We start from the raw sequence: 26,777 nt of genomic DNA, 5'->3' as shown, positions 1-26,777 counted from the left end.
TAGCAACATTTGTCATAAAAGTAAACAGCTATAGATTTATTTCACTTTCATGAAAATATATAATCCTAACTGAAAAGTGGATTAGTTTGTTGAAGTTAAAACAAACCCAAAATATACATTTAGCTACATTATAAGATTGCACAGCTACTATTTAGCTAGCTAAATCCATACTTTATTGTAGTTTATTATGATTGTTGTGGTATCTTACCCTATAATAGCAGGCACAGAACCATCAGGTTTAGTATCATCTAATGTGTATCCAATTGGTGTATCATCATCTTCAATTATCATGCAACCACATAAACCTTTTTAGGAAAAAACATAGAAACAGAACAGATAAATAAGTCGAAATTAATTAAACATATTAATAACACTTCTGTAATGATATTCTCAGGATTTTATAACCTGACATTCCCCTTTTCAATATGGACTAGCACTTGCATATTAAAACAGAAAAACCAAACCAAAGACATATGCAGAGAAGATTGTAACTTACTGGCAGGGGGGAAGCATTGCATTAATCAAAAAGTCTGTATTTTTGAATAATTCAGCATTTTGCAATTTCAAATTTGGGATTTGTGTCTTTAGATATATAAATATATATATATATATATATATATATAGATAGATAGATAGATAGATAGATAGATAGATAGAGAGAGAGAGGGAGAGAGAGAGAGAGAGAGAGACAGAGACAGAGAGACAGACAGATAGATAGAAAGATAGACCATTTGGCGTAACTAGAAACCACAGGGCCCAGGTGCAATAATCTAAGAAGCCCTCCCCCCCCAAAAAAAAGGTGAATTTGATACATATCTTTTTTTTACATTTAGCACAGAAAAAAATGTGAATTAAATTACATGTCTGCAAAAGGAGGTACCCTGTGCCCACAGTCTGTGAGATGGTCTGACCCCCTATGACTGTATATAGTGACACTGTTTAACCCACCAGTACTGTATAAAGTGAGTTAGCAACACAGTGAAAAGTCTGTAATCTGCCGGTGAGATGGCTGGCCTGACCCTACCCACCCAGTACTTTTTTTTTAATTTTTTTTTATTTTTTTTATTTATCATTGACATGGTGATTGAAAATACAGGGTCTCCACCATAACTGGCAGAGTACAATATATACATAAAAAGAGAATAAGAAATCCACAACATATGGATCCGAAATACATTTGAATAGATACAAACAATCAAAATATCACCACCCTGGCATTTTTAACATTTCAAACAAATGTAAAAAGAAAAATAATCCTTTTAGATAGTAGGGCTTTATATGTATACCATAGTATAGATAGACAAATTTTTTACCTTCTCATACTATATAAACAATAAAATACACAAGCATAGTACAAAAGTAAAAAAAGGGGGAGGAGAGAAAAAAAATTGTATACGTCCCGCCAAATTTCCTACCTCCTACTATCACCAGTCTTCCTGCTATTTTAATACCTTTAATACCAACTCACTGGAAATATTTCTCTCAGCATTAGACTTTCAAAATATTCAGACCTATGAAACACTTTGGTAAGTATGTATTGTGTAGATATAGGATGTCTGAATAATTTTCATCCATTTATTAAAGAAATACTGTATTTGTTTATTATGTGTATTAGATAGGTTATGTTGTTTAAGATAATCTGTGATTTGATTGCCTCTGTGAATAATCTAAAAGAGGGGGGCTTACTGTTTTTCCAGTTTCTCAAAATCAGATTTCGAACCAATACAATAACAGTGTTAATCAAATCATGGCTTTGTACATCTGAAATCAAAAAGAAAATACTTCTTGGCTCGAAAAGAAAATACTCTGGTATAAGTTTATTTAACCAGAAATTTACTTACTGCCATAACTGTCTCACTTTTGGACAATACCAGAAACAGTGGAGCAAGTCCGCTGCGGGAAGGTGACATTTATAGCAAAAACCTTGTTGTCCTACTGCCCAGGAAGCTAATCTTTTTTAGGGAAAAAGTACGCATTATTAAGAATCTTTAAGTGGGATTCCTTCCAGGAAGAAGAAAGAGGAGCGTCACAGATTCACTTAATACCTTTTTTAATAGTATCATGGTTAATTTCTTCAAAATATTTGATCCAATAAAGTAGAGAATGCTCTATAATTAACTGCCCCTGTTTTGCCAATAATATTTTACATAATAATGATATTGAATGATTCCCTTGCCTATATAGGTTAATATAATCGCCAATTGTTTCAAAATGATCCAACCAGGTTCCCGTTTGCAGTTTTTTATTTATGAAATGACGTAGTTGGAGATATGCATAGAAACACTTGTTTGACAAATTATATTCAGTAGCAATACTCTCAAACGTTCACGTATTCAGCCCCTCATCATGGAATTGTACTATCATTGATAAACCTTTATCAGCCCATCTGTTAAATATTTCATACTGAAACCCTGGTTGAAACTCTGGACAGCCTCTAACTGGTAGGAAGGCTGATATATGAAAATTGATCTCCAAGCGAGAGCATAATTGCTGCCAGGTTTTGACAACATTATAGATACTAAATGTTAACTTAATGTTTCCAGGGAGATGTGCATGTGGGCAATGTAGGCTCGCTTTAAGAGATAGTGGTTGTAAAAGATTTTCCTCCATTTTTATATTAGTTAGGTAATTAGAGGAAAGAAGCCAATCCACTCTGTGCCGTGCAAGTATGGCAATATTATATGCCTTAATATCAGGGAAGGCGAGGCCTCCAAATTCCTTGAGCTGAGAAAGTTTTATTATGGAGAGCATATGTCTATTCTTTTTCCAGAAAAATTCGGCACAAACCCGGTTAAAAGTTTGAATATCTTTGTCCTGAATAAACAACGGTAAATTATTCATAATATATAGTAATTGAGGGACAAGAATAGACTTAACCAACATCACCTTGACAATGAGATAGGGAAAAGGCTCCAGCTCTGTAGTTTAGCTAGTATATGTGAGAAAAAAGATGTATAATTGAGTTTGTAACAGATACTAGGATTCTTATGTAAATTGATTCCAAGATATCTAAAGCTGTCAACTTCTCTAAAGCTATGTTGTCTAAAACTATGTTTATTTTTATATATCCAGAGAATTTTTGACTTTACAGTTTTAACTTTATATCCAGAAATTAAACTAAAGAGCTCCAGAATCCTCAAGGCTATTGGGATATTTTTTTTGGTGTTTTTAAAATATAGTAACAAATCATCAGCGTATAATGACAAAACACATTTTTGTGCCCCCAGGCTTATTCCCACTAAATCTTGCCGAAGATGGATTGCTAAAGGCTCTATGGCAATGTTAAAAAGAAGGGGGGAAAGAGGACACCCTTGACGTTTCCCTTTTACTAACTTAAAAAAAGGTGTTTGACTACTGTTGACCAGGATAGCAGAAATGGGGAAATTATATATAGCTTTAATAAAATTAATTAACTTTCCACAAAAACTAAAATTAGACAAGGCATTATATAAATGCTCCCATATTATAGAATCGAAAAACTTCTCAGCATCAATTATGACCATAGCAAAATCCTGTTTAAAAACAACTTTATGCATATGTATCTTGTTCCTAAAATGTTCAAGGATCATATATGTCCTACGTATGTTCTTTGTAGGCGATCTACCTGTCATAAAACCAGATTGATCTGGATGTATAATTTCCTGCAATGGATTTCTTAGTTGGTTAGCAATGATAGACGTGAGTAATTTGTAATCTATATTTAGTAAGGAAATTTGTCTATATGACCCAGGATCTGTTGGCTTTTTCTCTTTTTTGAGAATTAGAGTGATAATAAATGCTGAGAAGAAATGCAACATTACTTTTATTTTATATAATAATCATTAAATAAACTAGTAAGTATGGGGACAATCTCTGACTTCAGTAATTTATAAAATTCGGCAGGGAGTTGGTCCGGGCCGGGGGTTTTTCCAAGTTTAGTTTCCTCTATAGCCTTCAGAACTTCATCCTGATTAATGGGAGTATTAATTAACTCAATCTTCTCTGATGGAACTATAGGGCAAACAATTTTGTTCCAAAAAATCAGCCTACTCTGTGGATCAACCTTTTTGGATGCATATATGTTTTCATTATAGTAAAAAAAATGTTTTTTGATGTCAGTGAGTTTTGTATGATTCTGTTCGCCCATAACAATATGCTCAATTATATTATTCTTTTTCCTGACCTTATCAAGTCTAGCTAAGTGTTTGGCAGACTTACCATAGTGGCCAGAGTATAGGGCATTCATTCTTATCTCTTCATTTGTCATTTTAGATTTTAAAAAAAGATCTATGTCCTGCCTAGCTATTTTGAATTTCTCCCAATATTTTTTGAGTAGTATATTTATATATTTTCTATAAGCATTAGTAACTGTGTTTGTCAACTGTAATTCATGTGTTCTAAGTTTCTTTTTGGCAATAATCATATAGGATTTAATCTCGCCTCTAAAATATGCCTTTGCGGCTTTCCAGAAAATCTCTGGTTTGTCTGTATATAGGTAATTATCTGCACTATAGTCTCACCACTTGCGTTGTAGCCAGCTTTGAAATGATATATTATTAAGTAAGTACTTTGGGAAATAAAAATTATTTGCTGCATCCATCGGAGCAGGATGAGACCCAATTTCTAGTGATCTGTCAGAACAATGTCATTTATCTCTGCCCTAGTTCCAGATTTGAGAAGAGAAGTAGAGATTAAAAAAAATCAATCCTCGAAAGGGATCTATGAGACTTGGATTCACAGATATAAAATTTAGTATTTGGGTACTGAATACGCCATATGTCATGTAGCTTTAAATCTTTGCATATTTGAAAAAATGGTTTTGATTTTTGAGAGGTGGCAGAACTCTGTCTGGGGGAAAATCTATCCAGTGAAGATATAGGAGTTAGATTAAAATCACCAGCAATAATTATATTCTGATCTAAATTTGGGCAAAGTTTAACAGTGATAGTATCCCATAATGTGTGATCAACACTATTGGGGCCATATATATTGCAAAATATATAATTTACATTTAAGATCTCAACGTGCAGAATTATCCATCTATCATTTGGATCTATTTGTATATTCAAGATATTGTAGTTCATATTTTTGTTAAATAAGAACGCAACCCCCTTCTTCCTCCTGGAGCAATCTGAAGCAATAAATTGACCAACCCATTTACATTTAAATTTCTCTGTCTCCAGTTTTTTTAAATGCGTCTCCTGTAATAGTACAACATCTGGTTTATATTTGGCAAGTTGTTTAATTATTCATTTTCTTTTGATAGGTGATGTTACCCCGCCTATATTCCACGAAAGACATTTGATCCTATTTTTCCTCATTTATGCTTATTGGTTTGAAGAGAAGGGAAAAAAAAAGAAAAAGGGAGAAGAGAGCGAGACGTTCTCTCAATGTGTCTAGTAATAATCTGATAATAACAATTATAGAGAGGGTGGAAACCAAATCATATACAGTATTAATCTTTATATAATGCAAGGCCCAATTACTAAAACATTTAAACTTTTGTTTATTCTGCATAGCTAAGATTTTTACATTTACCTAAGAACACAATGACATAAATTAAAATAAAAAACCCTTGACACTCCTGATATTGGAGCATAATTTGATTGCCTAAATTCCTATCAGAGTACCTTCTTATTTTTGCAAAATTCCCTAGCTGCTGACTCATTGTTTAAGGTAATATTGCCATCTTGTTCCTCACCTTGGCAGGGTATATAAGCCTAGCCTTGAAGCCTGCTTTGATCAGTTTGGTGCAGTAAGGGGCTAAGTCTTTCCTTTTAAGTGAAGTTTCGCTAGAGTAGTTTTGAAAGATTAATATCTTGGATTGACCTATGAACAAATTCTCCATCTTTCTATAGAGTCTTAAGATATTCATTTTATCTTGGTAGTTTAAGTATTTAACCATTACTGGTCTATTATAATTCTTATCTCTTGAGTTATCCCTAATTGGGCCCGATCTATGTGCCCTTTCAACTAATATTGGAAGGTCTTTCTGTACCATACCAACAGCCAAGGGGAGTATTGAACTAGAAAATGCAATTAGATCTAAATAATCTCCATTATCTGGGAGGCCTATAATTTTAAGGTTATTTCGCCGCAAGAGATCTTCTAGCTCATGGACTTTATCTTACAGTAATTTCAGTGTTTTACTGTTCTCGCCTATATTTTGTTCTTGTTTGTACAATAGGTCCTCATTACCTGATACAGGTAGCCCTCAGTTTACGCTGGGGTTAGGTTCCAGAAGGAATGGTTGTAAATCGAAACCGTTGTAAATTGAAACTCAGTTTATAATGTAAGTCAATGGGAAGTGAGGGAGTTAGGTTCCTGGCCCCTCTCAAAATTGTCATAAGTAACACCTAAACATTATTTTTAAAGCATTGAAATAAAGACTTTGAATGCTAAACAGCATTTTAAACCTAATAAAATAATCACACAACACAGATTATATAATTACGGTAAACTAAGTTAAATGAACAAAAACATTTGCTAAACAGCATTTTAAACCTAATATAATAATCACACAACACAGATTTTACTTGCATTTTTCTGCAAACAGTTCTTTCTATGCATTTCAATCTGGACTGATTTATAGACAGGAAGATCTTGTTCCTTTGAAATCTGCTCAATAGCTCAGGTCTAGTTACACAAATTAATTTCAGCTTGCTTGGCTTGCATATCTTTGCTGCAACACAAGCGGACAGCTCCACGTACTGGCTATTTTAATCAATGCATTGCTTCTCAATGCTTTTCAATAGCAGTCACATGACTGAAAAAAAAGGTTGTTATTCTGAAACGGCTTAAATTGAACCGTTGTAAACCGAGGGCTACCTGTACTCTATTTTCGACTTCTGTAAGCTGATTGGAAAATTGTCTTAATTCTACCATTAAACTTGTCATTTGAGTTTTTAAAGTTCGAATTGAGGTAAAAAATGTCAGTCATCTGAGTTACCAGTGGTTGTATATCGATTTTATGTAGTGTTGAGTCATTTGGATTTTCTAGATGTGCATCAGAGGTCCGCGTCTTTTTATCTTTTTGTTTAGCTGGCATGGCCGGTGAGTTAACTTTAGTGTTTGTGAAATATTTATCCATGTGCATCTATCATAAGTGTATATATTTTTTTTCTTTTCTTTCCCCTTTTTTTTCTTTTCCTTTCTTTTCCTTCCTTCCCAGTACTTTATAAAGTGACCACAGTAGTCAGTGACATGGTCCAGCCCCACCCCCCGTACTGTATATTAGGGTTGTCACCCATCCCTTAAAATACAGAACACTTATAAGTTACACATGCTGCAGGGTGTGGAGGGAGGAATATGAATAGTGCTGTCCAGAACAGGCACCCTCAGGGGTCCAGTCGCAGTTGCGCACTCTGCACCCCCTGTAGTTTTGCCCCTGTTTAAAAGCTACATGTATGCATTACAGCTAGGAAAATGTTTGTCTTCCTTAAAACATGCATTTCAAATGTAAACAATGATAACACCTCAATGCCAAAAGCATTTTGTTTACTACTTTGGTAATTTATCAAGAAAAACAAACAGTGTTATTGTATGAATTTCTTACCCATTTTTCTCCAAAAGGCTTCTTTGTAATACACCATACATTTGATAACAGATCCCATTGGAATACGTTGGATTAACTGATTTCTCATTGCTGGCAGCTCTGGAGTAAAATGGATCTTTGTGGTTAGAGGTGGTGGTATTGCACTAATAACGTACTTGCCCTGAAAATAAAATATATTTTATTTGTTTGATATAGTAAAATATAAAAGAAGTAAAATAATAGTTATAAATGACAATATGATATTGGAAGATGGCATACTTCAGAAACAACATTTTTTTTCCAATCATCGCTCTAGCTACAAAAAAAGTGCCATATGGGGAGAGCGCTGTTTGGACAACAATTTAAACCATTAGCACACAGAATAAATTACTTTTTAAGTGGGCAGCGGAGTGCTGGGTATTTAAATTGTATATCTTTATTAAAAAGTAAGTTATAGGGAAACTTCATTACAACTGATGAATTAAACTTCATCTAAAATATCACTAATATTCCGGATCTGTTTTTAAAAAGGGAAGAGTTTACCATAACTTTAAGTTGCATCATTGTTTCATGTTTTCAGTACTTATTAACCATTCTGAAGTTTAACCTTGAAACTGACAATGTTGATTTTAATGATGGAATGTAGGAATTTTAAAGTTATCTGAGTACACTCTTAGGAGAAATAGCAGTACGTGTGACAGACAACATTTATATATATTTTTGTCAATTGCATATACGAATGAATCATTTGGCACTAAAAAGAAGTAATAATATTTTTTTAAATTTATTTTTATCAGGAAAATCCTAAGTACTTATTGCATAGATTCCCTGTCTAACTAATATTAAATTATGTTAATTACTCATTTGCATTTTCTTCTCACACCTAAACACCTATTAATGAGAATATGCTTAGGTCTTCAAAAGGACCATAGATTTTTTTTTTTTTGTATTTTACTTTTTACAAAACCTTTTTGACGTGCTTACACATTTTCTCATCAATAAATGTAATGTATACAATATCATATTGCATTCTTAAAGGGACAGTCTACAATATAATTTTTATTGTTTTAAAAGATAGATAATCCCTTGTATTACCTATTCCACAGTTTTGCATAACCAACACAGTTATATTAATATACGTTTTACCTCTGTGATTACCTTGTATCTAAGCCTCTGCACACTGCCCCCTGATCACATGACTGTGTTTATTTAAAATCTATTGAGTTGCATTTAGTGCTGTGTTGTGCTAACTCTTAAATAACTCTCCGTGCGTGAACACATTGTTATCTGGCCCACATGAACTAGTAGTCTCCTGTAGTGAAAAGCAAATACAAAAGCATGTGATTAAGAGGCTGTCAATAGAGCCTTTGAAACAAGCAGAGCATTTGAGGTTTCAAGGTTATAATGTGCAAAGCTGGGGAATGGGTAGTAAAGGCGTTATCTATCTTTTTAAACAATAACAATTTTTGTGTAGACTGTCCCTTTAAGTAGTGCTAACTTAGTGCATTTACCTCAAAGATTTCATGGTTTAGAGTTTCCACAATGACATTGTCTCCAGACTGATCAATTCTTACTACGGGTTTTTGTAACTTCACCCGATCTTGCAGTCGTTCATGCATTTTCTCACTTATCTGGCCAGATCCTCCCACAAATTTTCTCTCCTGATAAAAATATTACCACACAAAAAAAAGAGAAATATAATGTTAGCAATGTTATTGATGTGTTTTCTTATGGGATGACTTAACACAGTAGAATAGTATAATCAATAAATGCACAATAAATAGACAATGCAAAAGCACGTTTGAATTTCATGAGTAGTAGATTTTTTCCTGACAAAATTTAAAGTTACTTTTCCTTGCCACTACATCATGTGACAGCCATAAGCCAATCACAAAATGCATATATGTATATTCTGTGAATCCTGCACATGCTCAGTAGGAGCTGGTGCCTAAAAAAGTTTGTATATAAAAAAAATGTGCATAGTTAGATAATGGATGTGAAATGAAAATGTGTTTACCATTGTGTGCTCTACCTGAATAAGGAAAATTTTATTTTGACTTTAGTGGTCCTTTAAAGCTTTTAAAGTGCCATAAAACAGGTTGAGATCTGTGCATATCCTAAAAGGGCTAATTAATTTACAATAATTTGCATAAAAAAATGTTTAAAAATTGCTGGAAAGTATTTTAAAATAATTTGCAAAAATAAGCAAAATTAATTACATAGCTAAGCTGCCTGGAGCAGCTAACTCCACCCCTCTTATCAGTGTTTAGACACAGGCATTGTATTTCAACTGAGTTCACAGCTTTTAGGCATGCTCCAGCAGATAGTCCGTATTCACTTTTGCATTCTACCAAAAGAACAATAAACATAGATACAGCTATAAAAGGAATTGTGTGGGGGGAGTTAGAGCTTTACAATTCAGAAACTAAAAAGGAAGAGTTAATGGCGAGGCACTGCTGTATAAATTTGCAGGTAAAGTTATTAAAGTACATATTATATTATTTTTTTTTTTTTTTTCAAAAGAATTTTATTCATTTTCAAACTTGTAGAAGTAACAATGAGGGACACGCAGGTCCCAAACACATACATCAATGGCATACAGGAGTATATGATTACGGATCGAACCAGGGGACCCAAAGATAAGAAATAATACAGTAGTGGTAAGATTAGATGGACTCCCCTGGTGGAGAGATGACATCTCACATCAGTCTGAGAACAAATGGGATATCTGAAAAGGAACCTATACAACACAACGCATGTCTTGAAATCAGAACAAAGTCTAAGGGGAGGGGGAAGGAGGGGGGGGGGGGAAAGGAGGGGGGGAGCATAGAAGAGGAGAGGGAAGAAATGGAGGAAGATGGTAGATAGATCAAGGTTAGTCAGGCTGTAGGCTTTAGGACATGACAGGAGGGCTCCAGGAAGTATCAAACTTGTCCTTCCAATCAGCCCAAGCAAGCTCAAATATATCTAGTTTGTTTAAGTCGAAATATATAGTCTTTTCCATGGAGTATAAGAAGGCCATGGTTTTTTCAATCTCGTTCCATGAAGGAGGTTTTTCTTTTTTCCAGGACCTAGCCAAATTAGTCTTAATAGAGGCTAATAAGTAGGTACTGAAGATGCCTTGATGCTTAGGTAAGTCCTGTAAACCCAGGTGGAGCAAAGCAGTAGGCGGGCCAGGCGGAATTCTGATTCCGAAATCGGTAAGGGCGCGGAAACCTTGAGACCATAAGGAAGTGATTTTAGGGCATTCCCACCAGATGTGGAGCATGGTGCCCTGCAGACCACAGTTCCTCCAGCAAAGAGGTGACACTCCTGGGTACATCCTTGCCAGCCGTGTGGGGACCAGATACCAGTGGGAAATCACCTTGTAATAGGTTTCGAACATAGTGATGCAATGGAGGGTTTTCTTCGTCAAAAGGATGGCCCTTTGCCAGGTGTCCACCGAGATTTGAGAGTTCAGTAAAGCCTCCCAGATCTGCAAATGCGGGGCAATTTCAGGCGGGACAGTACCATCGAGAGTCCCATAATGGAACGATAATGGTCGGATAAGTCTGTGACCCGTCTTCCAGACAGACTCCCACGGGGTGGACTGTCGAGAGGTGGTGGGGAGAAAACCCCAGCTTCTCAAGAGGCTTTTAATCCTAATGGTCTCAAAAAAGAGGACCGGAGGAATATCCCCAGGGGAACCCAGGAGAGTTGGATCTATAAAGCCATCGGGCTGTGATGCGGACCAAAAGTCCGAGACCCGCCGAATCCCTAGCCTGGCCCATATATTCGGGTGGGTATCCGCCAGTCCAGAAAGCAGACCAGCCACCGAAGTGATAGGGGAAGGGTGGGGGGCAATTAGTTGGCGGTGCCGGATCTTGTCCCAGACCTGAAGGCATTCTGTGATAACTAAATTGTTGATACCTAGAGTTCTGTGGCTGTGTGGCGGGGTCCAAATAATATCCTTGAGCAGGACATTATGGGGTAGAGAGGCCTGTTCAATCTCGCGCCATTTATCACGGGACTGAAGAACTCCCCACTGGGAGATGTGGGTAAGCATGGCCCCCTCATAGTATTTTACCACAGAAGGGGAAGCCAGGCCTCCTAGGTGTATAGGAAATTTCAGATGTTTTTGTGCTATCCTGGGGGTCGAGCCCTTCCAAATAAATTTTGTTATTTCACTCTGAAACTGTAGCAAGAGTGGCATAGGGACTCTGATGGGGAGGCACCTAAACAAGTAGGTGAGCTTAGGGAGGAAAGACATTTTAATAGAGGCTATACGCCCCATCCATGAGATGGACTTGTGATCCCAAGCGTTTTTTAAGGATCTCAGTTCAGACAACAAGGGGATGTAATTGTCCTTGACCATTTTTGAGGCGTTGTTAGATATTCTAACCCCCAAATGTGTGACCTGCTCCTGCGACCATTTGAAGTTATAGCTCTTCTTTAAACTATTAATGTAATTGTGAGGGTATCCCCACCAATATATCTCTGTCTTTTGAGTGTTCAGTTTATAAAATGAGAGGTCGCCAAAGTTCTGTAGAACATCCAACAGTCTGGGAACAGCTCTACCGGGGTCCGCAGTGAAGATTGTGATATCATCTGCGAATAATGCAATTTTTTGCAGAGTGCCTGAAAGCATTATCCCTGGAATGGACGCATCATCGCGGATATGGGCAGCCAAGGGCTCGATTGCCAGGGCAAACAACAGCGGAGATAGGGGGCACCCTTGTCTAGTGCCATTGGAGATGCTGAAGGGATCAGCCTGAAAGCCAAGACCCCTGACAGCAGCCGACGGGGCAGAATATAGCGCCTGAATAGCCCTGCATGTCGACTGGGGGAAGTTAAAGGTTCTGAGGGTTTCCCACAAGTAGGACCAGCGGATTCGGTCAAAAGCCTTCTCGGCATCCAAGGAGATAACCGAGAAAGGCTTCTGCATTCTGGTAGATTCACACACAATATTAACAAGACGCCTAGTATTGTCCGGCCCCTCGCGCTTGTGAATGAACCCTACTTGATCCGGACCTATAAGGTGCGGGAGAAGCCTGCTGATACGATTGGCAAGAATTTTAGAGTAGACCTTCACGTCTACATTAATTAAAGAAATTGGCCTATAGCTTGCACAGGAGGAAGGATCCTTATCTGGTTTTGGCAGGGTGACTATGGCTGCTTTTAAGAATTCCTCCCTCAGGGAGCCTTCTTCACTTGCTAAGGTAAAAAACCTCTGCAAGTAGGGTGATAGTTCATTAACAAATACCTTATAAAACTGGGCAGAGAAGCCATCAGGCCCTGGAGCCTTAAAGGGTTTTAGATTTTTTATCGTTAGCTTAATCTCCGCCAAAGATAAAGGAGCTGTGAGGGAGTCTTGTTGCTCTGTAGTAAGAGTGGGGAGGTTAGCGGAGGTCAGAAAGTCTCTGATATCCTGACTAGTAGTTGGGGTGAGAGTCTCCGAATTTTCAATATTGTAAAGTTTGGAGTAAAAGTCAGCAAAGCATTCTCCAATCTGAGAGGGCCTCTTATGCAATTTGCCATTATAATTAATCTGGGAAATGCGGGAGTTACTATGCTTATGCCTGAGCCTATTAGCAAGCATAGTGTCAGGTCTATTACCTTTGTAATAGTATAATTGTTTTAGTTTGCTTAGATTAGTTTGTGTATGGCGGAGCTCTAGGAGGTTGATATGCTCCTTAACTGTAGCAATCTGCGCTGCCACATCAAGGCTAATGGAAGCGCGATTGAGGGACTCCAAGGATCTGAGTTTTGCGTGTGCCTGTGCAAGAGTAAGGCCCGCTCGTTTTCTCAGTGCTCCTTGTTTGCGAATGATAAGGCCCCTGATAGTTGCTTTTATCGCGCCCCAGAGAATATCGTCTGAGGTCTGGCCGTTGTCATTACAAACTAACAGTTCAGTCAGGTCCCGTCTTAATTCCTCCCTGAACGGAATATCGGCCAAAATGTGTCTAGGAAGGCACCAATTGGATTTACTTGGTGCTTTATCTGAGGGAAATAGATCCGCCGTTACAAGGTCATGGTCCGACCAAGAACAGAGTGGGATCCTGGAGCAGGAGACTGAGTCCAAAGACCCAGCCTGACAGAAGATATAGTCCAGTCGGGAGTAAGTTTTGTGGGGGATAGAGAAATGAGTAAAGTCCCTATCGTTAGGATGTAGACTTCTCCAAATGTCGAAGTATCCATATTGCGACATTACTGCCCTAAATTGGGCAGAGATATATGTCTCTTGCGAATGCTTACTGCCCGCTCGAAGCTGTTTGCGGTCGAGATTTGGCTCCCATGTCATGTTGAAGTCTCCCGCAATCAAAACCCTCCCTTGCCTAATCGTATCAAGTGTCTGCAAAATAGTACGGAGAGATGCAGGCTGGCGGGAGTTAGGAAGATAAATGGAGACCAATGTATGAAGAACATGGTCCAGTTTACAAACCAGAATTGTATATCTGGCTTGGGGATCAGTAAGTGCATAAAGTTGCTCGTAGGCGATCCTGTTGTGAAGCAGGATGGCCGTCCCTCTAGCTTTTTTGGAGAAGGGTGAGTGTTCCAGGACTTTATAGGAACGAGAGTGAAAATATTGAGGGGCGCCCGACTGCCAGTGAGTCTCCTGCAGGAAGACTACGTCAGGATTGTGGAATCTCAGTTCACGTGACAAAAGACTCCTTTTAAAGGGGGAGTTAAGCCCCCTAACATTATGTGTGAGCACCTTTAAAGAGTGCGCCATCTCACTACCGTGGCCTGGGGACAGGGGATAGGATGGAAATTGAAGAGAGGGGGTTAGAGGGGGAAATTAGGACAGGAAATCAGTTCTGAGGTGTTGTAATAGGAAATGAGGTGAAAATAGTTCACCTAAGTGGAACCCTGGCGTGGGCTACCTATGTGGGGGGGGAGCTAGGAATAGGTACAGGGAGAAAGCCGAGACCATCGGCCCCTCACTGTGCACAAGGGAAGGAAACAAATAAGTCTATAAACATATATTTAACCTGTGAAAACAGTAATGGATATGTACATACAACAACAAACCTGAGTAAGGTACGAAGCATCCAGATTAGGTAAATAGAAAATCAGTCATAACATGTTGAGGAGAAAAAAAAAAAAAAAAAAACGGTACTTATGCTATCTAAAGGGAGGAGGTAATACTATGCCTATTCATTTAGAGATGAATAACCTGTGCTGGGTTGACCACATAAAGTATTAGAAAGCATGTATAAACCCTGGTAATACAAATAAGCACACAAATTACAAGAAGGAAAAAATAATAATATTGACTGTAACTTTAGACCCGATATGGGCCGCTAAGAGTCCAGTGCTAGCTAAGTACCGCTGTCGCTGTGGGGCCATCCATAGAGAATGGACCCTATGTTAGAGCATGATGACAGATTAAAGTTGTTGTTGACCAATGGTGCCCTGCATTCAGGAGGAGGGATCTTGGGGCCCCCGGGAGTCCTGTGCCTGCTGTGTTTTTTGCCTTTTGGAACGCTGATCCTTAGCGGTCCATTCTGGGGCAGTAGCCCTCAATTTTGCCTTGATGGGAATAGGTTCCGTCGTGTCTCCTTTGGTAAGACCCCACTGTGCCAGCAATACAGTGCCCTGTGCCAGTGAAGAAATTATGTGGGTTTGATTGTCCCTTGTAATCAACAACTTAGACGGGTATCCCCATCTGTAACGGATGCCAGCATTTCTGAGAGCCAGTGTGACTGGTTGGTACTGCCTTCTGAATTGTAGGGTGTGAGCCGACAAATCGGGAAGAAGCTGGATGGTTTGAAACTTTTCTGGCAACTGAGGCTTACGGGAGGCGGCCTGCATCAGCTTGTCTTTAAAGAGGAAACTGTGAAAACAGGCTATAACGTCTCTTGGCTTTTCTTGTGAGACAGACCTGGGGCGTAGAGCTCTGTGAACTCTTTCAATAGTGGTAGTTAGGCCCTCCATAGGACCCAACAGGCTACCAAAGAGCTCTTGGAGAAAACCTTGTAGATCTGCTGGTGTAATGTCCTCCGGTATACCCCGAAATCTTATATTATTCCTGCGGGCCCGATCTTCAACGTCCGCCAGCTTAAACTCGAGCTGACTCAGCTGGTCAGCCAAAGACTCAGAGTAGGCCAAAAGGTTTGATTGATCCGTAACAATATCATCTTGCCGCCTTTCTAGGGAGTCCACCCTTTCACCTATCTCCGAAATATCCTTTTTGAGCTCAGCATGATTTTTTTGAATTTCTTTGGTGATGAAGCGGGTTTGGTTAGCGAGCATCTTCTGAAGGGTATCCTCAGTAATGAAGTGCTGAGACCTGGGGTTTAACAGGGCATCCTGTTGGGAACCATCACCCAGAGACTCTGACCCACTCAGGCCATCATTAGAGTCATCTTCCATTTCCTTGCGTGGTAGGGAGAAGTGGTCTATCACCGTTTTTTTCACTGATCCAGGTGTTTTAGTGGTTCGTCTGATCGTATGAGGCATTTTGAATTTGTGGCAAAAAGAGAGTCAATGAGACAAAGGCGGACACAAGACAGGTAGAGCGGTGGTGGCACCAGAGGTTAGATTCACAGGGGATTACAAAAATAAGAGCATGAGCAAGTAATCACATTAAGCAGTACACAGAGAGGGGCCCAGACGGCCTCCCCGGCCCCTACCCCTCCATGACGGCCACCCTGCTAAGGATTAAATGACCACAGGTCTAGTTTGTAAAAAGGAATAGGCCGCCACCGGGGGGCGAGGGCCAGCGAGACCTCCCAGACACAGGTCAAGGGCAAGTTCACTCCAAAAGTTATGGATAAAATTGTGGTAAGTCCCCTTCTGGCCCGGGAATAGGGGGTACGACCTTTCGGAAGGGAAAAGGGGAGAGGGAAGTGACCAGCCCAGACAAGCAGGGCCGGAAAGGGGGGGCCAGTTGGGGTTCACCTGTTAAATGAAAACCAATACAATGCAATACAATAATGGTCAGAGTGGACCTCAGCAAATATTCTAGTTTTTCTTTTAAGCCACGTGGGTGAAGGATGAGGCAAGCTACGTTCTGTGTTAATGAGGGTGCAGTATGGTGTAGCCTAAGTGTGCGTGATGAGTGTGTGTCAGTATATAGAAGGTTAAAGATGTAAGATCTGTGTGGCTATGCAATAAAGGAGGGTGTTCTAGGTCTAGGCTGGCTTGGATGTAAGTCGTGGGAGTACTGGGTGTGTGTTAACAGGTTATCCTACTAGTGAGATATTGAGAGTAGAGGTGTAATGTAACAAGTGGACCGAGAATATAGATGGTTGTATTAGTTTTCAGACTCTTATATTTCTCTTAAGTCACGTGTGTGAGGGATGAGGGGAAATTACGTACTACAATAACAAAGTGACCAGCCTAGACTAGCTAGGCCGGAAAGGGAGAGTCTTGAGAGACCAACACTGAGGCAGTAGTTTAATTTACTGGGATGACTATTACCGTGGAATGAACCTGCAGGAAAGAAAAGTCGTTAGGCAAACAGTAAGATAACACAACACTCTTCTTTGAGACGGGGCCCAAAGACACATAAGCTGGCACAGCAGCAATAAGCTAGTAAGATAATGTGGCCCACTGGTGGAAAATGTGCAACACAGGGCCCAAGACATATGAAGTAATGCTGCAATATTTGTTAACAGTCCAGGGCCGCTATATTGGCTATATGTGGGGGGTATGTCCCGCAGACAAGGGGTCCCGCAACAGCAAAAGCCAAAAAAGTGCGGCCACAGACCGCAAAGTTTACTTAAGCAAATTTATGGGGACCAATAGCACACAAAACTCCGGTTACAGCACCTTTATAATAGAAAAGTGAAGATTAGGTAACAGATTAATACTACAACTTGGGTAAGTGAACTAAGTGTAAGAGATTGGCGCAGTAACTATGAATTTAAAAGGTCTATGAGGTGTAATAGAAAGAGTGGCAGGGAGTGGGAGCCTTTTCTAGCGTGCCAGAGGGGCGTCTGTATAGGTCATGTGAAAGGGTAAATCTTAGCCAGCAAGGGACGCTGGAGGAGAAAGTTGGGTTGGGGCTTAAGCTGGGGTTACAATGGCTATTCTCGCTGGGATGGTACAAAATATGGTAGTGGCGGGTACAAGCGAGAACAAACGTGCAGCAGATATTAAATCAGGTGACTGAGGGGCTATAAGTAAGCTGGGGGAAGAACTGAGCGACCTCCTCTCGACTCAGGAAAGGGGGATACGACCCGAAGGAAGGGGAAAGGGGAGGTGGAAGTGACCAGCCTAGACTAGCTAGACCGGAAAGGAGGAGTCTTGAGGGGTTAACACTTAAGTGTACACTGAACTATTTAAAAACTATAACCTGCAAGGAATAAAAATGGTTAGACAGACAGTAAAGCGATATAACACTCCACTCTGAACTGAGAGCTCAAAGGTACATAAGCTGACGCAGCAGCTAAATTTTGCAAACTTATAATGATGAAATATGAAAAAATGCCCAAAATACAGCAAAGTCTCTGTGGGTATGACAAGCTGAGACACCAACGCACTGCAAGTAATTACTGCGTGTAATATATTGTATACTCCTCAGAGCAGGCCAATATATTTAGAACTTCAAATTAACCCGTCTATTCAAGGGTTTCCTTAATAGGAAGGTTGATCTAGAATGCTAGTGTCTCTCATTGGTTTGCAGCACAGAGAGCTGTTTTATGACCAATATGTTTGAGATGTGGTCCGTTTGTAGTGGTAGCTTAGGTATTTTATCTGAAGGCTTAAACTGTGATCTCAGATGTGTCTGTATATAGAAGGCAGTGTCCTGAGTCTTTATTATACTGCCCAATTTGTAATATTAGGGAGCCACTGGACAGTGGTGGCTGGTAAGGTAGTTTGATCTATTTGTTACCCTCAGAGTTGAAAGAACTAGAAGTTGCTGTTGTTCAGCACACCCCTTCCTCTGGCCTCAGTAGGAATCAGGAATAGGAATGTATCGGACACAGTAAGTTGTCAATGGTCTAGTGTGAAGCTGTGGAAGGGGCCAGGGCTAGCAAGGGTACTAGCTTTAAATATTATCAAACAGTTCTTGGAAGCAGAAAACTCTGGACACCCAGATCCCCACTACACTGCAATCGATTTTTTTTCCTTCTTCTTTCTTTCTTCCTTCTTTTCTCTATTGTAAACCCGCTGATTTACTATGGCTGCCGGGAGCAAACAGACAGAAATGAAAATGGCGTCTTTTCGCGCCTTTTACAGGCTTAACGTTATGGTGCAGGAACAGTTATGTGTGTAAGAAGCCCCTGACCGTTTACTTATGAAAGGTCCAGTGGGGAGGTGGGAAGCCCTAAACAACTTGTTTCCCTGCAAGTTCCAGCTAGCCGTAAGTACAACTTCACACTGTATGCCGAAGCGGTGTCTCAACAATCAGATGTTAGGCTGCCTGGTGGTATAACAATAACAGCACTTATTGACCGGGAGTTGTGTTTGAGTCCGTTCGGAGCGGAGCCCCGACCCTCCGGACTATATCCCTGCACTGCTGAACTTACTTGCTTCCCGGCTGACAGGCGGATCAGCGGTCTGATAATAGATTACCTCTGCAGCGTCGTTAATCCTGTAGGTGCTTTTCCACACTGCTTCTAAAGTGCACCGATGCTTGGACTTTGGGTATTTTCTTCCTAGGTGCTTGTTTTGGAAAGTGCAGTCGTTAGGGCTGAACTCCCATTCACCGGTGTCTGCCACCCAGCTCTGAGGTCACTACTTTTTCAACTGAGATTCTCTATGCTTTTGTAATGCCTCGTCAGTTCCTGGGCCCAAATATGACTAGCTGGGAATCTGAGCAGTGTGACCACACAGAGTCAGGGACCGGAATAAAAGGGGAACTCCCACTTCAGAGCACGGGCGGTAAGAGAGCCAGAAGAGTGACCGCTACTGCAGGGTATGTTCCTGTCCCTGGTAGGAAAACTGTTGCATGTATATGTGCTGAGGCTGTGCAATACAGGAGTGGTGAGGCGTGGGGAAGTCGTGTGGCAGGGTAAGGCAAGTCTCTGGTATTGAGAGCGGTCAAATAAGTGGGTCTTACCAGCTTCCCAGAAATGATACTGTGCGGCACTCTTGTCCCCCGCTGCCAGAAGGCCCTGATGCTGTCGGGAGGCTGGGCCGCAAGATGGCGGATGTTCGCGCCAGAAAGCTTAGAGGCGCACTTTGGCTTGGAGGTATCGTTGCAGGGTTTCTATGGGCTCCAGACGGCAGCGGGTTGTGACTCCAGCAGAGCAGCACTTCGGGTGTTAGGACTGAAGATGATACCGGCATCCGATATTTAGGTAGACTCCTGTCTCCTCTCTTCTTTCTATGTCAGTCGGCAATCTGCTGTTCCGGAGCGGAGCCCCGACCCTCCGGACAGCAGCGGCAGAGACAGGAGGTGTTTTTATTGTTTAGCCCAAAGACAGGATCGGTAGAGCCAGGGTCCTAATTCGCAGTAAAAAGCTGTACCCCAGTCTCCACACTGCACGGCCGGTCCGCAGTAGCTAACTGTCACGGACTATATTTGGAGGCTTTACACCTATATTTACCCCTCTCCCAGAATCTGAGGGGGTCTCACTTACACTAGGTAGTGTTAATAAGCTTCAAAAGATAGTCTTTTTCCCCAATAACTATGGGTTATTTGTAGATAAAAGAGAGAGCTCTCCACAAACACGTCTCTCCAGCTTGATGGCTAGCTCCGCCCCCCATATTATATTATTTTGTCTCCATCCCAACGTGTTTTATGTCCCTTTAATACAATTAGTAAATCTGTTAATTGCCCTTTGGTGATGTGATCACAAATATGTGTGCAATCATATTACAAGTTAAAAGTAAAGTTTTTCCGCTTGAACGCAAATATCATTATAGCACAAATTATTGATATGTTACATGAAACCCAATAGGAAGTGAGAAGCTGTATAAATGCTAAACTTTCTGGGACTGATCACAATGAACACATATAAATTAGGTATTGTAATTAGTTATTTTTAATTTTGCATGGTTTTGCTTGAGAATAAAGATTAGCAGTGCAGGATATTTACAGGGGTCAAGTCCTACAAAAAAAGTGTGGGAACTCACCAAGACTTCCACCACTCTCACAATTAATATTGTTTCATACACACACACACACACACACACTGTATTGATAATGCGATTTAAAGTAAAATTGTGATCACAAGGCATCTGAGTGTCATTTTCTTTTACAATTAACACTTATACCAAGTAAATGTGAAGCAAGTAGCAGAGGAAGTAGGAGACATTAGGGCACAGTAACATTGAAAGCAAAACAGGACATCTTTTGCTTTGGAATGAAACTGTTAAGGTTGAATTTGCAGCAAATACATTATCTTACACAGGTCAGAATTCTGCAGAGAACCTGGCCTGCTGACCATACATTGATAGACATACAGACACCAACACAGATACACAGACTGCATATACTATTGGTGTATAAAATAAAGTAACAGGAAAGTGTTACTGTCCATTACTAGAGGATCTCACTATCCCTATAACCAGACTGTGCTCCAGCTCCTCCCATCAGTAGCAGCAGTTTTTACTGAAGTGTTTCTGTTCTCTTTCTAGGGGGATCTTAGTTCCATCTGCAAAAATAGTGCAGGAACATCGTTCCCATGTGTTTCAGCTGGACTTGACCCCTGGATATTAATATCTCACAGAAGAAAGTGGCCACAACTGTTCACATTTACAACAGTGTGCTTTAAGCCATTCTCACACTATAAATCTTGTTTTTGCAAAATGGTGAGATTTCAGACAATAAAACTACTGAGCCACTTCAATGTCCCCAAACTGTAAGTCATCCCAGTACAGAACATGATCCTGCAGTAAACCCTATTCTATACTGTGATAAATTACAGTTTTCTGATTATTCAAAATGTGATCTCACAACAATACAGCCATTGCCTGTATGTTGCCAGTTAATTAAAGGGATATGAAACCAAATCAATTAATTTGGGGATTCAGACAGCGCATACCATTCAAAAAAGTTTCCAATTTACTTCTATTATCAAATTTGCTTTGTTCCCATGATATTCTGTATTAAAGAGATATCTAGGTATGCATCTGGAGCACTGCATAGCAGGAAATAGTGCTGTCATCTAGAGCCCTTAAAAATGAATAAGATTCTTGCAAAACAGCTGTCATATAATGCTCCAGAAATGGTGTTCTGTCGAAATTATCTCCTTTGTCAACATTTGCTACCTCCATATGCGCATGCGCTCAATTACGTAATCACACTCCACATATGTTTCAAAAGAATGTGTGGAATGTGATTATGTAATTACAAGCATGCGCACAAGGTTAGTTAGGTATAAATTGGTCCTTTATTATTTATTGTTAAAGTGGAAAGCCCAATAAGTGTGCATGCGTTTGCTATGTCGTCGAGATTTGCGTCAAGTTATCATTGCGCAGCGTGTCCTCAATCAATTTAAGAATAAATGCGAGGACTAATTTCATGCCTCGTCGAAATTTGCTACCTAACCATGTGCACATGCTTGTAATTGCATTCCACACATTCTTTTGAAACATAAGTGGAGTGTGATTACATAAATGTGCACATGCGCACATGGAGATAGCAAATCTCGATGAGGGAGCTCATTTCTACAGAACACCGGCACCTCATATCCCTGCTTTCAACACAAAATACCAAGAGAATGAGCAAAAAGTGCTAGAAGAAGTAAATTAGCAAGCTATTTAAAAGTGTATGCTTTAGCTCAATCATGAAATACATTTTTTATATCCTTTTAGGAAACCACAGAACCTCATTTCACAAGAATACAAAATAAGATATGTTTAATTCAATTCTTAATTTATTTCAACATTTAAATTTTTAATTTAACAATTATCTTTTTACTTGAATCTTCAGTTAAATAGAAGGGTTTCTTTGTATATAATTACATTTACACATCTTTTTTAAAATAAAAAAAGTTTAACCCCCCCCTTTCTATGAGTACAAAAATCATTAAATAATTCCAAGTGGAAAATAAAAAAGGAAATATAGCAGTATGTTTTTTCACAAATAAGCATATCAAGAATTCATTTAAATTATGTACGTTTACATGCTTCAAACACGTGATTAGAAGACACTTGTCTCTACTTTTATATGGAGTAATAGATGCTTATTTATTAATAAAAATGTATACCTGCCCTCCATTTTCTGTTGAAAAAACTCTTGCTGTTCCATCACAAATTTTGATATACCATAGAAACCAGAGTGCGGAAATCTGATGCGTCTCTGCAGTGACAACCAGATTCACAAAAAGTTCTGCAAAACGTTTTGTTGCACTGTTTAAGGGGGAAAAAAATGATTAATAATTTAATATATGGATACTTATATCTGCATTATTTTACAGTTATTCTAAGTAAACTCATGGGTCACAGTTTATTAGTGTATTAAAGCAGTAAACACCACATATAGCAAGATTATTCCACTGTCTTGCAAAAAATGAACATATAAGTGGAGTTTTGAAATGTTTTGAAACCTTGTTTGCTGCAACTTTTTTTTTTTAACAGCCAAACTCCCCTGACCACTTGCCTTATTAGAAGGAGCCACATTCTGGCTTGTTACTAGAGTAGACAGAGCTAGACAGTCAAGTCCAACAAAAACTTTAATGATTCAGATAGGGCATGTAATTTTAAACAACTTTCCAATTTCGTTTTATCACCAATTTTGCATTGTTCTCTTGGTATTCTTAGTTGAAAGCTAAACCTAGGAAGGCTCATATGATAATTTCTAAGCCCTTCAAGGCCGCCTCTTGTCACATGCTTTTTTATTTGCTTTTCACAACAGGGGAGAGCTAGTTCATGTAAACCATATAGATAACATTGTGACCACGCTCGTGGCTTGTGGCAGACACTGAACTAATTGGCTAAAATGAAAATCAATAGATAATAAATAAAATGTTATGTGATCAGGGGGCTGTTAGAAGATGCTTAGATACAAGTTAATCACAGAGGTAAAAAGTATGTTGAGTATGCAAAACTGGGGAATGGGTAATAAAGGGATTATCTATGTTTTTAAACAAAATAAATTCTGGTGTTGACTGTCCCTTTAACACAAGTTCTACTGTTTTGCAGTTTCTTATCTGATCTCTGCTAAAGGCAATTATAGACAGATTTATTGCAGGGTTAAGGTTGCTCTTCCAATGATCAGAAACTGAAAACTATTCACTTGCAGACTTAAAGGGACATTAAACACTAAATACATGCTAGATAGAATGATGCATTCAAAGAAAAGATTAGTCCATGACTAACATGTAGATGTATTTTTTAAAGTTTCATTAGTTGTTTAAAAAGTGACAAAATAAGTGTAAAGTTTTAGTGTCTATAAAACACTGGGAGCTGCCATGTTGCAACTTGTGTTACCTTCTCTGCTGTGGCCAATTAGGGACAGTTATACATAGGTCATTAGAGTGTGCAGCCAATGGTTGTGCTGGATTTAAAAGTGTTCTGCACTTCCATTTCTAACAGGAACTGAAAAGCTCACAATTTCAGAATGGAATTACAGGCAAAGAGGACAAAATAAATAATGAAAGTATATTGCAGAGCTGTTTTATTATATACAATTTATCATTTTATATTACCATCTCAAAGTGTTTAATGCCCCTTTAAAGTACAGGAAAGGAAACAATATAAATCAGAAAAATAAAGATTTTGCTCCAGTAGGACCGGTTGTATATGAACATATTCCCAGTTATAGGTTAGCTCCAAATGTATTAATACTGAGTTACTGTAGAAGTGAAGTTGTTATCTGACAACCTAATTAGAACAAAATTGAAAAGTTGTTTAAAATTGCATTTTTTTTTTCTCCTGAGGACTTTTCCAGCAAGTAGGATATTGTTTTTACAACTAACTCCCTAAACCTTTTTTTTAAACTGCTTCCAGTTATTCTGTCTAATCCTTATCTTCAGGGTAAAAATCAACATCACACAGATAAGGCAAAGTAAAACAAAGGGCAATCATGTAAACCTGCTACACTGTATAACATGCAGTCAGCAAAATGGAATCATAATTAAAGGGACAGTAAAGACAAAGTTAAACTGTTTTGATTTGGATACTGCATACAATTTTATTTTCTCTTAATTTTTATTATTGAGGGTTCAAAAAATAAAAAGTACAGAAAGTGTCTGGTTTAAACAAAAACAAAACAAGGTAAATGGTGTCTAATAATCTTTACAAGGATTTTCATCTTATCCAATGTACATAGCAATTAAACCGTAGCAAATCTAAACAGAATAAAACAGTGTCTAAAAATATATAGTGCTGATCAATGTTTCCTAGAGTGCGTGACACATTCATCTAAACCAGAATTACACGAACAAAAAATACAACCTCATTTCCCCTTTTTACAAAGAATGCTATTGTCCCCTTGCGTTATCCTCTCTAATACAAGTTGGTTGTCAGACATATTCATTCTAAGCAAAGCCCAGAATTTTCCCCCAGGAAGAAAGAAAAAAATAAAAGGGAATTTTTATTTTCTCTCTCTCTTTTTTCTTCCCCCCCCCCCCCTTTTTACCAGATACCTAATATTACTATTTCTGAATTCCTAAAAGGATAAATCAAATAATCTATTTCTCTGGGGAAAGCATACAATTGTAAAGGGCCATGATAGTTGAAACATTTTAAGACTAATGACCCAACACTGCTGTGAGTTTAACCCCAGCAAATGAATTAAACACACAGTAGAAGTACTGTTTGGGACCTGCAGAGCACTGCTGGTCCTGAGCAGAATCCGCCACTAATACAGTCAGCAGTGCTAGTCGCATGACTCAGATGTACTCATCAGTACTCCTACTGTGTGTTTAATCCCTTTAAAGGGACACTGAACCCAATTTTTTTCTTTTGTGATTTAGATAGAGCATGCAATTTTAAGCAGCTTTCTAATTTACTCCTATTATCAAATTTTCTTCATTCTCTTGGTATGTTTATTTGGAAAGCAAGAATGTAAGTTTAGATGCCGGCCCATTTTTTGGGAACAACCTGGGTTGACCTTGCTGATTGGACAGCACCAATAAACAAGTGCTGTCCATGGTCTAAACCAAAAAAGTGCTCGCTCTCTAACTTAGATGCCTTCTTTTTCAAATAAAGATAGCAAGAGAACGAATAAAAATTGATAATAGAAGTAAATTAGAAAGTTGCTTAAAATTGCATGCTCTATCTGAATCATGAAAGAAAAAATTTGGGTTCAGTGTCCCTTTAAGCTTTTGATAGATATAGCTTGTAGGAATTTCTAACACCTACGCCTATTCAAAACTATTTTACCCGTCATGGTGAATCCACTTGCAGCTGAAATTGTGTCCAGTTACTGCCACAAACAAATGTCCTAATACAATTTCAGTTTAGGAGAATAATTAGTATACCACATAAATGACGTGTCAGATAAAGTCTATTAAAGAGCATGTGCTAAATACCAACCTCAGGATAATGTGGCAGGTAAAGCATAACCCCTGTCATACACTCCAGTAGAGGGCCAGAGTAAATATGGAATTTACCGTATATATTTTACAGTTAGTAACATTTTATTATTTTCATATTTTTATATATATTTTTCTTGTAATACTGTTAAAATGTATAGTCATTAAAAAGTAAAATGTAGGGGGGCGGAGCCGAGTCAGGAACCAGCATGGCCGCAACTTAGCTGAGCTCCGTGCAAAGTTCCCCTGTGAGGGCTTAAAAACAGAGATGCCCGACGCTTAACCTTAACTAACTGACTGCCCATGTGCACACTTATCAGTGGGACACACTATCCTGCCGGACCCATGGATCAAAAACTAGCGCAGAGGATTTACAGCTAATCGCAGTTGCGCAACGCTGCAGGAGGAAGCGCCATCTTAGCTCCACAGAACGGATACCGCAACAGAAGCGAGACTGACATGAGCGGTAAGCTTGCTACAGGAAAAAACCTTAGGAGGCTCATTTACACTCTCCGTTGGCAAAAATAAAGAACGCTCCGACCCATCTGCAAAACGGCATCAGCTGAGAATTATCACGCAGCCGGATGCCTGCAGGACTCACACAACGGATCAGCTTCACTGACACCAAGCAGACAAGGCCCGCAGGACCAGCTCTACAGGCAGATTAACAGAGCGGTGGGGTAAGACACTCTTCATCCCTTATTAGGCTTAAGGTCTCTTAAGTGCAGGCTGGGGAAATGTGAACTTAAAACATGAAAGCCCGGTCAGGGAGTAAATAGAGATGTTAAGGCCTTAATACACATACAAGCCTCCTATCATGCGTGCAGTAAAAGAGCCTGGGGAATAGCAGTACACATTACGATACCTGCGCTGTATTTTACCATTTGAGACAGGCCACGTGCTAG

The 26,777-nt window shown here is 39.2% G+C and overlaps 1 protein-coding gene across 1 annotated transcript in view; it reads right to left on the bottom strand.

The window, feature by feature from the left end:
• The window catches only part of LOC128653289 (amine oxidase [flavin-containing] A), a 75,424-nt gene that overhangs the window by 26,637 nt on the left and 22,010 nt on the right, over window positions 1-26,777 (bottom strand). The window contains exons 6-9 of the mRNA XM_053706493.1: window positions 22,603-22,744; window positions 9,025-9,174; window positions 7,535-7,694; window positions 209-305 (exon numbers count right to left, since the gene is read on the bottom strand). Of these exons, the coding sequence (XP_053562468.1) occupies window positions 209-305; window positions 7,535-7,694; window positions 9,025-9,174; window positions 22,603-22,744 (549 nt within the window). The remainder of the gene's footprint in view (window positions 1-208; window positions 306-7,534; window positions 7,695-9,024; window positions 9,175-22,602; window positions 22,745-26,777) is intronic.

This window comes from Bombina bombina, chromosome 3, assembly GCF_027579735.1.
Source record: "Bombina bombina isolate aBomBom1 chromosome 3, aBomBom1.pri, whole genome shotgun sequence".
Taxonomy (NCBI): domain Eukaryota; kingdom Metazoa; phylum Chordata; class Amphibia; order Anura; family Bombinatoridae; genus Bombina; species Bombina bombina.
The sequence above is the reverse complement of the archived record's forward strand: the minus strand, read 5'-3'. Positions and strand labels throughout refer to the sequence as shown.